General features: G+C 40.1%; 2 protein-coding genes and 1 pseudogene across 3 annotated transcripts; 2 read left to right on the top strand and 1 right to left on the bottom strand.

The window, feature by feature from the left end:
* Positions 1-7293, top strand: LOC147485497 (putative disease resistance protein At4g27220). The gene is made up of 2 exons (XM_086573535.1): positions 1-52; positions 5552-7293. Exons 1-2 carry the CDS (start codon positions 1-3, stop codon positions 7276-7278), a joined length of 1779 nt encoding a protein of 592 aa, XP_086429661.1. The 3' UTR covers positions 7279-7293.
* A 653-nt stretch (positions 7294-7946) lies between these two features.
* LOC147485496 (triacylglycerol lipase OBL1 pseudogene) lies at positions 7947-9529 on the bottom strand (annotated as a pseudogene). The gene is made up of 3 exons (XR_015202735.1): positions 9505-9529; positions 8594-9243; positions 7947-8484 (listed from the first exon to the last, which is right to left on the bottom strand). The product of XR_015202735.1 is annotated as a triacylglycerol lipase OBL1 pseudogene (transcript).
* Positions 9530-9563: 34 nt separating this feature from the next.
* LOC147485495 (uncharacterized) lies at positions 9564-13596 on the top strand. The gene is made up of 6 exons (XM_086573533.1): positions 9564-9700; positions 9820-9891; positions 11084-11235; positions 12056-12139; positions 12231-12539; positions 12749-13596. Exons 1-6 carry the CDS (start codon positions 9564-9566, stop codon positions 13594-13596), a joined length of 1602 nt encoding a protein of 533 aa, XP_086429659.1.
* The last annotated feature ends 1790 nt before the right edge of the window (positions 13597-15386 follow it).

Raw genomic sequence — 15386 nt, 5'->3', positions numbered from 1 at the left:
ATGGATCCCGTTACTGGAGAAGTTACCAAGTCTGTTATTAGTCATGTTGAACGTGAGCTTAATTATATTTGCCATTTCAAAAGAAATATCAAAAACCTCGGTGCCAATATTGTTGGGGATTATACCAATACCAATCGGTTCCCCCACTACACAGATAACTTGTATGAACACACTTTTACTCCAGATAAATCTCAAATATCACAAACTACCTATACTAACATGCCCAACTCGCTAAACAACTATTAACAACAGATAATAATGTAAAGCAGTAAAAGCAAACCACAACACAAAGATTTACCGTGGTTCGGCCAATGATGCCTACTTCCACAAGAGCCAGTTCTTAATAAAGTGGGAAGGAAGATTACAATCTCTCCTTTCAGGTCTCTCACCTTACTAGATCACTCTTATCTCTTTGCTGTGGTTGTATCTCCAGAAAGGTTATCTCTTTGTTTTAGTCCGATTCCAATCCTTCCGACTTGTTAGGTTTTGTTTTCCAAAACCTTGATTTTGGTTTTATCTCCAAAACCAAATTCGCGGGTATCTTGTAGCAAGGGCCCACGAAATTTGACTGGCCCGGCTGGCGCTACTCGAGCTGGTCGCTTAAAGACTGGCCGAGCTGGCGGCCATCCACTCTGGCGGGTCGCCTCTATTCTCTGGAACTTCGGCGCCAGCGACTCGACTTCGCGATGTCGAAGTTTGCCCGTTTCTCGATCGGCTCGGTTTCTCTCCTCATGTGAGGGATAACTCCAACAATCTCCCCTCCCTAACAAGGAGGGGTTACCTCCATGCAATTGCCAAATCAACAGGGAGGAGTGTCGCCATTCCGGCAATAGCCGCAACAAACATCAAACTTACCCTTCGGTAAGACTTTGGTCATCATATCCGACCCGTTCTTGTCGGTATGGATCTTCTCGATACACAAATGCTTGTCTTCGAAAGTACTTCTCTAATCCAATGATAACGCCGCGTGTATGTGCTTGGATCTAGAATGAAAACTTCGGATTCTTGCTCAAGTGGATGGCGCCCGACCGTCACATAGAACTACAAACTGTTTTACGCTTTAGCCCTAGTTAGTCAAGAACCTCTTCATCCATAGCAACTCTTTGCAACACTCGGTGGCGCAATATACTCGCTTCTGTAGTGGAGGGGCAACACACTTTTGCAACTTAGATTGCCAAGAAACCGCTCCCCCAAAAGTAACCCGGATAACCGGAGGTGGACTTCATCGAAATCAACATCACCGCCATGATCGCATCGATGTAGCCTTCAAGTAAGGGCCTACTTCCACCAAAGCACAAACATGATTTGGAAGTGCCTTTGAGATATCTCAATATCCACTTAACACCTTCCCAATGCTCTTTACCCGGATTTGATAGAAATCGCTTACAACCCCAACGGCGAAAAGCAATATCCGGTCTAGTACACCCATGGCATACATCAAAGCGCCGCTGCGGATGCATAAGGAATCTTTTCCATCGACTCTGCTCATGCTCACCCTTAGGACACATCTCTTTGGTCATGCGGGCCGCCACCAAGCGGACCGACCGGCGGCGGCGATCCATGTTGAATCTCTTCAACACCTTCTCAATGTAGCTTTCTTGAGAAAGCCACAACTTTCCACTCTTTCTGTCACGAGTGATCCATCCCAAGTATCTGCTTTGCTTGACCCAAATCCTTCATCTCAAAGGACTTACTCAAGTCTTTCTTCAGCTTGGATATCTTGTTGATGTTTGGGCCAACTATCAATATATCATCCACATACAAAGAATAGCCAATGAAATCCCCATCCGAAATCTCGAACAAACGACAATGATCGAGCGGACTTCTTGTATCCTTGCTTCACCATAAAGGAGTCAAACTTTATGTACCATCGTCTCGGTGCTTGCTTCAACCCATACAAGCTCTTTATCAACTTGCATACTAGGTGCTCCTTGCCTTTGACCTCAAACCCTACGGTTGGTCCATGTAGACATCTTCTTCAAGGTCTCCATGAAGAAAAGCATCTTAACATCTAGCTGCTCAACCTCTAGGTTCATACTTTAGCGGCCATACCCAATACCACCCGGATAGAAGTCATCTTCACTACGAGAGAGAAAATCTCATCAAAGTCAATTCCTTTCCTTTGACCGAATCCGCTTCACAACAAGGCGAGCTTTGTGCCTTGGGTGAGGATTGTTCTCCTCATGCTTGACTTTGTATATCCACTTATTCTTGAGAACTTTTCTCCCCCTGGGTTTCTCAACTAACTCATAAGCGTGATTCTTATACAAAGAATCCATCTCGTCATGCATGGCCTTCAACCACTTTTCTTTGTCTGCGTACCTTCAAGTGCCTCTTGATAGTACATAGGTTCTCCACCATCCAATAGTAGCACGCGTCGTATGTGGTGGATACCGGTTGAAGCTATTCTCCCTCCTCGTCGACCCTCCTTGCCCCATCTGGCCGGGTGCCTCGGAGGATACACTTCGCTTGCTTTCTCGGTGGTGGTTCATGCATCTCATCTGCATCTTCTATACCAATAGGTTCTATCCCATCATGAGCAATAGGATTCTCATCATGAGCTTCAAACTCATGGTTCTCTGCATTCTCAATGCCTTCTACACGTTCCACAGTAGGAACTTCTGGTTCTGAATCAACAAGATCATTGGTGAAAGCCTGTAGCTTCTCACCCTCCTCAAAGTCTGCTATGGTTTGGTCTTCTAAGAACACAACATCTCGACTTCGGATTACTTTCTTGTTAATCGGATCATAGAGTTTGTAACCAAACTTTTCATCTCCATAACCCAGAAAAATGCACTGCTTGGCTTTGTCATCAAGCTTGGATCTCTCATCCTTTGGAATATGCACAAATGCCTTGCACCCAAATACCCTCAAGTATCCATAATCAACATCTCTACCTGACCATACTCTCTCTGGATAATCACTATTCAGAGGCTTTCTTCAGTGACGGGTTTATCACATGCACGGTACTGCAGCATTGCTTCTACCCGGTAGAGGCTCTAGGTAGCTTAGAGTGAGATAGCATGCATCTCATCCTCTCTACAATGGTACGGTTCATTCTCTCTGCTATTCCATTCTGTTGCGGTGTCTTGGGAACGGTCTGCTCATGACGAATCCCATGACTCTGGCAATACTCTTCAAATGGCCCAATATACTCACCCCCATTATCTGAGCGAATACACTTCAACAACTTCCCAGTCTCTCTTTCCACCATGCTGTGGAATTTCTCAAACACGCCAAGTACTTCATCCTTGGTCTTCGACTATAGGCCCATATCTTTCTTGACGCATCATCAATGAATGTCAAAAGTCGGAAAACTCCCCAGTGGGACTTCACTCTCATAGGACCACATAAGTCCGTATTGCACTAGTTCAAGGGCGGTGTCCTTTTCGTGGAGACGGAATCTTTGGAAAGACACCTGTGTTGCTTTCCTACCAAACAATGAGTACATGTATTTAAATGTGTACCTTTAATGTCCGCACGACCTTTTGCTTAGCAAGAACTTCCATCCCTTTTATGCCCATGTGACCGCGATCTCTTGTGCCACGCCTCGGATGAAAGTTTCTTCTTACGCGATTCGCTTCGCTTTACACAAACTAGCCCTGTGTTTTGTAAAGAGAGCAAGTTTTCTTTCCTCACGCTGCTACAATGGAACCTGCCGGTCGGTTTCCACACCCGTTACCAAACGAGTTTACAAAGCCATCGTCATCTAATTTCCGGCCGAAATTAGGCTTAACCGTATGTCGGGGACATGTCTTACATCCTTGAGTGTCAAGGTGTAGCCGACATTGGTTTCTATATGAACATCTCCAATGCCTATAATCTTGAGACTCCATCATTTACCCATCCTCACTTCACCATATTCACCACAAAATGTAGGTAGTGAAGAATCCCCGCGCGGTGTGGCGTGATAGGATGCTCCTGATCTATCACCCACTCGGTTCGGACATGAGGTACTAAGACAAAGACACACCACAATCGACCTGATTCCCCACTAGATCGTCGACTAGTGCGGTAGTATCTCTCCTGTGTTTCCGTTCCTCGCACCATGTCTTCATGTACACGTTATTCTTCTCATCCCTCTTCAATTAATTCTCCGCACTCATATCTGAAGTGGCCTTTGGTGGCACAATAGTAACATTGCCTCTACGCCTTAGGAGTTCTAAACTTTCACCCCTAGATTTACTTCATCATCACCTCTAGAACGAGATGGTTTTCTCGCTTCGACCGCTCCCCGCTTCTCGTGAAAAAGGATCTCGAGTGTGAAGAAGAGCTTCTTGCACTCCTTCTAGTCTCCTCATTCAACAAAGGCGTGGTAGCCATCTCCATGGTAACAATTCCATCCTTGGCTGCTCCATGTAGAAACGCTAATGTCTCCCAACTTTGGGTAGAGAGCCTAATAGAAACAAAGCCTCAACTTCGTCTCCCCAAATTGATCTTCATCAAATGCATCGATTGATGATATTACGTACTTCATTAAGATGCTTTCGGACATTGAAGAACCTTCTTGGTACTTCGCCGTTAATGCGCAAACTTCTTAACGACTAGCACTTTGTTTCCACCCGACTTCCTCTCTCATAAAGGTCTTCGAGTTTCTTCCATAGGCGAAGGTTGTAGTCTCTTGGGCCACATGGTGAAAGACAACGTCGTCAATCCATCGTCGAATGTATCCAATCGCTTTTTCGTCAGCTTTTTCCACTTTCGGCCTCATCGGTCTTTTTCGGGTTTTACTCCCTCATTCTCAATGGGAAGTGCCAAGTCCTTTTTGCGGATAGCAAGTCTTCCATCTTGGCTTTCGGATGGTGTAGTTCTTCCTATTCGACTCATCATACGAGTGTTCACGAATGGTCCATCTCTACAAGTTATTTAACCTCAAATCTTCTCTCGGGAATTTCACAAACAAACACCTTCCTACCAAGATTCGGATAACACCCAGGCTATTCTAACCAAAGGCTCGATACCACTTGTTGGGGATTATACCAATACCAATCGGTTCCCCCACTACACAGATAACTTGTATGAACACACTTCTACTCTAGATAAATCTCAAATATCACAAACTACCTATACTAACATGCCCAACTCGCTAAACAACTATTAACAACAGATAATAATGTAAAGTAGTAAAAGCAAACCACAACACAAAGATTTACCGTGGTTCGGCCAATGATGCCTACTTCCACAAGAGCCAGTTCTTAATAAAGTGGGAAGGAAGATTGCAATCTCTCCTTTCAGTCTCTCACCTTACTAGATCACTCTTATCTCTTTACAGGGTTGTATCTCTGTAAAGGTTATCTCTCTTTGTTTTAGTCTGGATTCCAATCCTTCTGACTTGTTAGGTTTTTGTTTTCCAAAAAACCTTGATTTTGGTTTTTATCTCCAAAAACCAAATTCATGGAATCTTGTAGCAAGGGCCCACGAATTTGACTGGAAGCGGGTCGCCTATTCTATCGGAACTCAGCGGCGAGTCGCTATCTGGCCTTGGCCCTCGACTTCTAGCGATGTCGAAGTTTGCCCGTTTACGTCGGCTCGGTTTCTCTCCTCATGTGAGGGATAACTCCAACAAATATTGCTGCACTAGAAGCAAATAGAAGAGATGTTCGGTCCTGGGTCGATGCAGCCCGGAATAATAACCATTTGATAAGGAACACTGTGGACACATGGCTGGAACAGGCAGATCCTTTATTTGAAGAAGCAACACAGCTAAAAAGTGAAGCAGGAGATATTAATAGCTGGTGGAAAGGGTGGGTTACTTGCTCTCGTTTCAGTCTTGGTAGAAAAGCAGCAAAGAAAAATGTTGATATCCAGAAACACTTGGGAGAGGGGTCTAAGTTTGGCGAAAATAATGTGTCCGACGCTAGGCCTGTTCAAAGCTATGAACCCGAGCCTGTTGGTGATTTTAAAACTTTTGCATCAAGGGAGGCGACTAAATCGGAAGTCATTGCGGCATTGAGAGCTGATGAAAACAGCTTAGTCGGGATATATGGGATGCCGGGAGTTGGCAAGACCATGTTGATGAAAGCAGTAATGGCCCAACTGAAAAAGGAGAAAGTCTTTGATGAGGTTGTGATGGTTGTCGTGTCTCAGAAGCCCGTCTTGGAAACGATCCAAGATGCTATTGCAGAGAAATTGGACCTGAAATTTACAGGAAATCTCAGGTCTACAAAAGCAGCACAACTGTGGCAGAGACTTAATCAAGAAAGAAAAACAACTCTTCTGTGCTTAGATGATGTATGGGAGCGCATGGAGTTAGTTGAAGTAGGCATTCCTTACAAAAATGCGGGAAATAGCTGCAAGGTCATTTTCACAACAAGGATCCAAGGCGTGTGTGAAAGTATGGAAATGGACGAAAAGATTGAAGTTAAAGTCTTATCGGAAGAAGACTCATGGAATCTATTTCGAAGTAAAGCTGGTGGTGTTGTCGATCTTTTCAAAACGGTTGCTGGAAACATTGTGAAGGAATGTAAAGGTTTGCCCTTGGCAATCGTTACCTTGGGTTTGGCTTTGAGAAACAAGGGCGATATTGCTGTTTGGAACGATACACTAGCACGACTAAAGAAGTCAATCTCTGAAAAGATGGAGCCTGTCAATGCTTCCATAAGATTGAGCTATTACTTTCTGCAAGATGAGACAACCAAAATGTGCTTCTTATTTTGCTGTATGTTTCCAGAAGACTTTGAGATCCCACCTGATGTGCTGTTCGGTTACATGATGGGAGAAAAGCTGATTAGAGATGTAAACACTTTCGAGGAAGCAAGGAACAGATTGCAGGCCACAGTTGAGAAGCTTACATCTGCAGGTTTGTTGTTGAAAGACGACGATGAAAGCATTATGATGCATGATGTCGTCCGCGATGAGGCAGTATCAATTGCAAAATGTGAAGAAAGAAATGAATTCATTGTTAAAGCTAAAATGAGTTTCGACGAGTGGCCAGATATGGAGTTGGAAAAATGCAAGCGATTGTCATTGATGGATACAAAAATCAGGTATCATCCTCTCCCCTCTCAGATTAAAGCTCCAAACCTCTTAACCTTATCTTTGAATGGCTTTAATGATTTAAATGAAATTCCTTCCAATTTTTTTCAAGAAATGACAAACCTTTTGACTCTAGATCTAAGTAACACCAAGATTAGATCACTTCCAGCATCACTCTCAAGTCTTACAAACCTCCGTACGCTTCGCATGAATGAGTGTTCTAAGCTGACGAATATATCCCCAGTTGTAAAACTTAACCGCCTTGAAATACTTTATCTCAATGAATCTGGAATTGAAAATTGATAGTGGAAATTAGAGAAACTCTAAGAACCAAATTGATAGTTACATGGCTGACATAAAAGCAGAAGAAATGGTTCAGAACAGGGCCAGGTGTACCAACACCAATTGTATCACCGAGGGAAATCTCAGAGCAACCCATGTCACGAAGTTCTTTTGCCACATATGCCACTTTTGAGGGAGGCACTGATCCTTCTACTGGACGCCCCGCAACACAAGAGACATACCTAAAATTTTACTCCAAATCAGGAATGCACAAAGAGAAGTAAAAGGGAGAAAGGAGCATGCTCATTATTTCTATACATGAAGTACTCATTAAGAGACAACAATACAAGATTTCAAGAGGGAAATCACAAATGAAATTCAACAACCATAATAAGTCCAATATGAAATAGATCATAAACATGAATTGCTTTTCACAAAGTAACTAATCCCAAGTATGTTATCATATATATTAAGAAAAAAAGGGCCCTTCAGGGACAAACAATATTGATCGATATATAAAGTGTAGACAGTAAAAGGGCTATTTTATGTGGAGAAACTCTCAAGCTAGATCTAGTAGACATGCTTCTTACCATCACACACTTAATACCAGTAGTCCGGTATGCATAAAAGAAGTATAATTTCTCAGAATATAGAGAAAAAGCTTTGCTTCCACCTAAAATATCTCCGCATTGAATATTCAAAGCATCATTTATCAATTTTTTTTTGTTTAATTTCATCATTAATTTAGCTTCCAATCCCCCCTAGACACTGTTACCTAACTTTAACATATTACAACTCCTACGCCTGCGAACACGAAGAAGATCACCAGATCATACACTGCTTTCATACCAAGAACATAGGCACTGTACACATTTTCAGTAATTTGAATCTCCAGAAAATAGGTTGCCTGACTGAAATTTCAATCACTTGTACAATGGTGAATTTTCGAAGATCTTAAAATCCAATAAATTCTTCAGCATCATCCTGCTTGATTTTAACTTCAGCGAGCCTCACACCATTGACATAGTCCCTGGGGCTATGTGAAGCGAGACCAGGAACCAAAAGCCCAAAAAGCCTATAAAGAATTGAGACCAAACTCTCTTTGAAATCTTTTCCAGGCCTTATTCGAGCGAAGATGCCTCTAAACAGGTCCAATAAAGCATTTTAGTACTTTGATGGAATGTACAATGGGTTGAAATAGTTTTCATTGGGTTCATGCTTCAGCACCTGTTTTTCCATCAAGTACACAAGAATAACCATTACTAATTATATGTAAATCTTACACGATCGACGCATAAATAGAGTTTAGGTGATCATAATCTGAACAGTAACGTACCTCGCCTTTGTACCAGCTTCGAAAGTAGAGGCAACCACCAAAATGTGAAAATTGAGAGACTGGATCATCAAATGGAATCCTAGGGACAACATCATACCTGAAAACAACCCTATAATACCTTTTAAATATCACATTCAACTGTGACTTCATGAAATTACCAAAATCTTTATCTCCAACTCTAGGCTGCCCAAAAGTATAAACTCCTAACAAGCTACTCATGATGGTTTCTTCTTCGTGCAATACAAGTACTGAAGGAAATAAGATGGCAAGTGCACCACCTAAGCTGTGCCCTGTAACTAAAATCCTAGCACCTTTGTTTTGTTCCAGCAAAGTCTTCAATGTTTCTCTCAGCTTGTAGTAAGCCAAGTTTTTAGATCCTGTGTAGTCCTTGGGCCAACCTTTCTTATAGTCCTTTTCATCTTGGAGCCCCAAAGCTTTCATGAAGCCTAAATGGACTCTTCCCATTTCACCCATTCCGATCCAAGATAAGTCGACGTCTGAGGCCCAATCTCTTCCACTGAAGGGTTCCGTGCCACGAAAAGAGACCACGATCAGTTGGGCATTGTTTCGTCGATTGCAGAAGATGAAAGCTTGACCATCTTCACTTTGCAGATACTCTGAAATTAATATAGATAAGACACATGAGAGTTCTAATTAATATGGATAAAATACATTAGAGCTATCAACTTCTCCTTAGTGAGCTTCAGTTCATCAGTTTAATTAATGTATTACGGTATACAGCTAGGTGCAAATCTAATTATTTTGCAATTGACACAAATGGTACCGAATCAGGATGTAAAATTGAAACATTGGTGAAGATGATATGGGAGCATTGGTCAGGGAGATCAGCCTGGTATATCCTTGGATTGCCATTTCATTCTTTGGAGGTTTTGGCTTTTTTTTTTGTATACCTCCATCTTGTTTTATGCAGGTCATTCAAACTCCATTACCAGTTTAGCCTTCAGTGCTGATGGGAAATTGCTTGCTTCTGGAAGTTTTGATTGGCTTGTTCAAGTATGGGACGCATATTCTGGTAACCATAAGTGCACACTTGCAGGTCCTAGTGGGGTGTCGAGGTGAAGTGTCAAATAATATTGGATGTTTAAGGTAGTTTGAATATGAGAGCTGAAATTTGAACTTTATATCTTCTTAGTGGGTTAGGTGACTTAGTAGTCTTTACTGAGTTAAATTTTTTATATTGAAATTTTGTATTTGCTGTTATATAGAGAGGATTTGAACAGTGATGCTATGGAGTCAGAAGTAATTCTGGCTATGCTACATTCTATGGCGATAATGAGGTGAATGCGTAAATTTTTTAAAAAATTAGTAATGTGGGTTTGCAAAAAAATGTACTTTTAGTGTGATTGCAAGTTTGCAGCTCACTTGTTGCTAGAGGTTGTATACTAGCTAGAAGTTGTGTGGGCGATCGAATGGGAGTATATACGTTTAACTGCTATTTTAAGAATTTTTTTTTGCTAATTTTGAGGACAAATATTTGTACACCCGTTGAAGAAAGGAAGGACTCGAGTTTGATCATAGTTGAGTCAAAGCGATTGAAATTTGTATAAACAATATTTGGGTCCTCAATTCATTCTTGAGTGGCAATTTGATTATTTGTCGTCTTTTAGTTGGATATGCTTAGTATTGTTTGAGGTGTAGGGTTGCCTTGCCTGGATTTATATCCTTTCATCTATAAATAACAGCTTCACTTTGGGGACAGATAAGTCATGGCGCAACCCCCTCCCCCCCAAAAACACACACACCACAAATTTGTAATTAGGAAAAAGAATATACTACAAGCCTTAATCACTTACTTCCTTACCTGATGTCTTCACTCATACTTCAAGAAGAAGTTTATGTCCAGGAATTATTTACTGATTTCATGAATCTGAAAATCTTAGAGACACATGCAAAACATTCTTATATGAAATGGTCCACGTAAGTATATTTCTTAAGGAAAAAAAAGACCTTAATCTTTTAGGTTCTGTTGTTTCATGTTATGCCTTGAGAATAGACATGTTTACTCAGCTTCATTTTATTTGTGCAAGGCTTGTAAATAAGGGTGGAATTTGAGACATTGGCTCGTTTAAGCTCGGCTTGAGCTTTTACTATATGAGCCGTGCTCGAGCTCAAATTAAAGTTCTGGTTTTGATTTGTAGTGTAAAATAACAAGGGCTTGTTTAAAACTGGAGCTCAATTTAAAACTCGTTGCTCACTTGAGCATGGTAAAGCTCGGCTTGTTTAGCTCGAATTCCACCCTTACTTGTAAATGGTGTTGCTCACAAGGGCCGCTACGAAACAGAGGGTTCGATTGCTGATAAAGCTTTAGAAATTGGTTTACCATGCTGGTTGATGCTGGTTGATCTTACAGTTATCAGGGTGAGAACATTTCTCTATCTTTTATCACTTAATATGTTTATATATTGGGGTTGTGCTCTTTGTTCCTGCTGTTTTAATTATGTTCTGTTGATTTGTTTCTTGTATTTGTAGAGGCTTCTCATTGAGATCTCCCTTCTCTTTGGCTAGTTCAGCTTGCTTCTGTGAAGGTAGTATTTTGTTTCTGATCCATCGTAAAAGTGTGAATTGTTTCTACATTCGGATGGTTGATGCCAGTATATTTGATTGGTCATCATTCCGTACTGGTACCTCCCCTTATATGTGCTTACGTTTGAAATTCTTCAAAGTTTGTCTATTTTGTGATTGAGCTTTCCTTTTGTCAATGTCAGGTGCTTGAGTGGGTAAAATCTTATTATTGGGAGCCTCAAAAGAATGCAATTCTGTCCCAAAGGGATACTATAGACTTTGTTAGAAAGAAAGTTAAATCTATAGTTCATGAGCTAGCTTTTTACTTAAATACAAATGAATCTTCACAACTTGGTTCACTGCCAATGAAGAGAAAACGTAAGTCTCAAATTTTCTTATTCAATTGCTGCTTTATTTACTGATATTATCTGTTTGCCTCTCAATTTCCTTATGCATATGTACATTTGCGGTGCTTGATTAATTTGCAATCCATACGGATAAAAAAAAAGTTAAGATAAAATAGAAGCAATATCTATTTGTGAAATGAAAGATTTTCCTTTTCATACTGCATGAGATTTTGCATGTCCTTGTTTATTCTTACAGTTATCAGGGTTTTTTATGGCCAGTACTGAAAGTTTTTCTGGGCTAATGTTTTTTACTGTTGTGTATTCTACTTTTTGCCTAATCCAGTTCATTCCTGCATCCATTTATCTGTTTCTCCATTATTGTCTCTTGGGGAATGTTAGAAAAATACTCGTTTTGATTATGCCGGGGATTGTCTATTGAGTATTGAGTTAATATTTCATAGAGAGCATTTTGATTTTTTGGTAGTTCACAAGCCATATACTGCGTCAGTGTTCTTTTATGTGGATACGGTCACATAAGATAAAATTTCCATCTTCGGTGGATTAGACACTTACTTATATTTATCATTTCCAGGTAGCAAACAGTCCAGTGTGATTCTTGCACGTTTTAACCTTTTCTCCCATACGGTCAAAAAGCTTCATGGTTCTCAATCTCAAGGTAATTGATCTTGTCAAGCTTTGGTAAATCCTTACATTTGTACATTCTTTTGTGTGTTTGTGCTGATGAGTCCAATGTGATCTGATCTCAGGTCCTAAGAAACATATTACAAGAATTCTTCGGAAACTTTTTCAGTTATATACTTCTTCCCCTTCGGAGGTAGTTGCGGTGCTGCTGGACCTCCTCGTGAAGGCATTTGACTCCTCAAATGTGGTAGAGCCTCTCCATGATTCTGGAGTGGAGCAAATATCTGGAGATTCGAGAACCCAAACAGGGTTAACTAATCTACTTAAACTTGTGATAACCAGATTGTCAAGTAGAGAACCGGACTTGATCTTAATCATGCTTCAGGCAGTTTTTCAAACACTGGAGAGGTGGGATACCATGAAATATGAAATTGGTAATCTTCTACGCAATTTGTTTTTAATACTTGGAAATATTTAACAGATGTGAATTTTCCTTACCTATTATTTCCACATTCTAACAAAAGAAAAAATGAGTTCAAGATCCATCATCAGTGTCATACTGACACTATGGTGAAGTTATAGAACTTTATCAGATCCCTCTAATGGCGTTTTTCCATTGTTTTTCTTTGTGAATCTTCCACAGACAAGGAATCTCTCGCATGCTCACAATCCAAGGCTGAAGATCTTCAGATAGAACAACTCTCATCTCAGGTTCTTTGGCATTATAAAAGAGTAAAGCAGCATGCCAGTTCGATAGTACGTGGGAATGAAATCCACAATTCTTCAGTGGATATGAATGTTGTGCCAAAAGTAACACTAGCAAAAATCTTGAAAAAATGTTTATTATATTCTCCTGGCAATAGACAGCTTGCAAGATCCGCTATGCTTCTTGCACAGATAATTGGAAGTAGCACTATGGTTGAGAGACTCAAGAAACTACCTTCATTAAGCTTACCAAACTTGGATAGTGCTGAGCAAAGCTCTGTGCATATTGATACTGCACACATTACCAACCAACAAGACTCATCCATCCGTCAGGCCGCAGAAATGCTGGAGTTCCTTAAACAGCGTCGGAACAAGGGTAAAGCAACCAGTATGGTGGCAAGCAGCGCTGATATAAACAGCGAAGGCAGGTGGAAAGTAGCTAAGGCCTGGAACCCATGCCCAATTGGTATGTTGCCTTGTGCTCTGGGTTCTACAGGTGTTCTTCCTATTCTTGATAGGGTCGTCATCCTGCCTGAGGTTCAAAAATTTCCTGTAGGTAAGGAGTCCTGGGAATTGAATATCTGTAGTGGAATGACATATGATGTCGGACTGTTAGAGAAAACAAATGCTATTGACGAGAGGAACGCAGTTGAGGATGGTCAAGCAGATGACCCAGACTTGTTACTAAACCCCGTCAAAGGTCAATTGATGATTGGCGGTGTTTATAAGAAGGTTTGGGCGGAGGAGTTGCTTGCTATTGAGTCTGCTGTCAGGATTTTGGTGTGATTCACTGACAATGGTACTGTTTTCTGTTCTAATTTATATTGAAGCTGTGTAGTTCTCCCAATGTAGGACCTTCCTGGTGCAAGATCTTGCATACTTTTAGAGAAGGACCAAGCACTCAACCAATGATGTTGTAGGTATATACACTTTTTCTACCGTTTGAGTTTGGTTATATGTAAACTTTGCTTGTGATCAGTTTTTTAGTAACAATTTGTGTCATACGGGTTTTATGATACCTGGAATATGATTACACTTAGAACTTTGGTAGGACTGGTAAACTAATCCGTGGGACTGTGGGAGCCAGAAACTTATAAAGAAGTTAATGCATTGACTTTATTGATGCTTTGCTTCTGTCACTCGGGTAAATAAATTGTGATGGGGAGGAATGATCCGTAAGATTAGGATTTGGACGTTATTTTCCTGTGCCTGCAGAAGAAAATTTCTATTTTGCAATGAACTTGTAAATTTCATTTTAAAATAATTGAATCAGTATTCGGCTAAGGAGAACTGAGGAGATACATTTCAGGCTCATTGCATTGTTGAATCTGTGATGGTTCTCCAACTACATACAGTAAATAAATTTCTGTACGTGTATTTATAATCATCATTTCCGATGGCTCATACACAAGACTGATCTATTTCTGAACAGTCACCTTCTGAAATCCCCATTCCTTTTCTCCTTTATTTTGAACATTGCAGTGTAAAATATATAATTTATATAATGGAAAAAAATATATAAAAGATTAAAGGAAACATGGTACTAACCTGTTCTGCTGAATTAATTATGTTGAAGTTTTGCATCCAAGCTAATCAATTAATTCAGATGGATGTGAATAAGGATGGCCCTGAACATAAATGGTAGGGGAAGATTCAGCAGGGGCGACCTGAGAACACATGAACAGTCAAGTGTTAGACTCTCTCGTGTGTTCTCATGTTACCCCTGTTGAACTCCACAACCTCTTTGGTTCTTTCCGCATTGATTGATAACTAACAATGAGAGCGGGCTATATATATATAACATTACTTATAAACATACATGAGCAACTTACCACTGTACTGCTTTAGCAAAACAAACACTTAACACTGTACTGCACCATCGTACTTCAGAGTTTAGAGAGGGTTGAGGGAGTACAAGTGTACAACAATGTACTCTAAATGGGTTTGACAGTCACTTTTTGGATTCAAGTCCACTTTGAAGAATCGTCTGGAGTACAAGTAGACTGGCTTAAATAACGTAATTAAGAAGTTGTACTTTTGAAATTAGTGGCTAAAGTGTTTTTTCAAGGATTTGCTAATCAAGGTTGATTTCTCCACTACCTAATATATCCAGTTCATTGTTCATACTTGCTGAAAGACTAATAGGAGATTAAGAGTAAAAAGAGTAAAAGACTAGCATGCAACTATGCAAGCGATGGACGAGCATTAATCCTAATATCTACACTATATGATAGCCGGGTCTTCCGGAATACCCTTCTTAATATCGAGTAGGTAATTTAAGATATTTTTATTTATTTAATTTAGAAACACCTCTCTCACTAAATTTAGAATAAACTCCACTTTTATTAATTTTTGAATTAATTAATAAAATTTAATTACCCCAGGTCATTTTTTTAAAAGAATTAATCTAACTTCTTTAAATAGAATAACTTTAAATAATTACCCCAATTTCCCATTTAAAACAAGTTTTATTTTATTAAATAATTTAAAAGAATCTCTCTAATCTAACTTCTTTAAAAGAAATGTCAACAGTGAATCTTTTCGGTTATACTCCTAAATGGGTTCATTTAAGGTCA

Source organism: Coptis chinensis, chromosome 7 (genome assembly GCF_015680905.1).
Source record: "Coptis chinensis isolate HL-2020 chromosome 7, ASM1568090v1, whole genome shotgun sequence".
Classification (NCBI taxonomy): domain Eukaryota; kingdom Viridiplantae; phylum Streptophyta; class Magnoliopsida; order Ranunculales; family Ranunculaceae; genus Coptis; species Coptis chinensis.
This window is presented reverse-complemented; position numbering and strand designations above follow the sequence as displayed.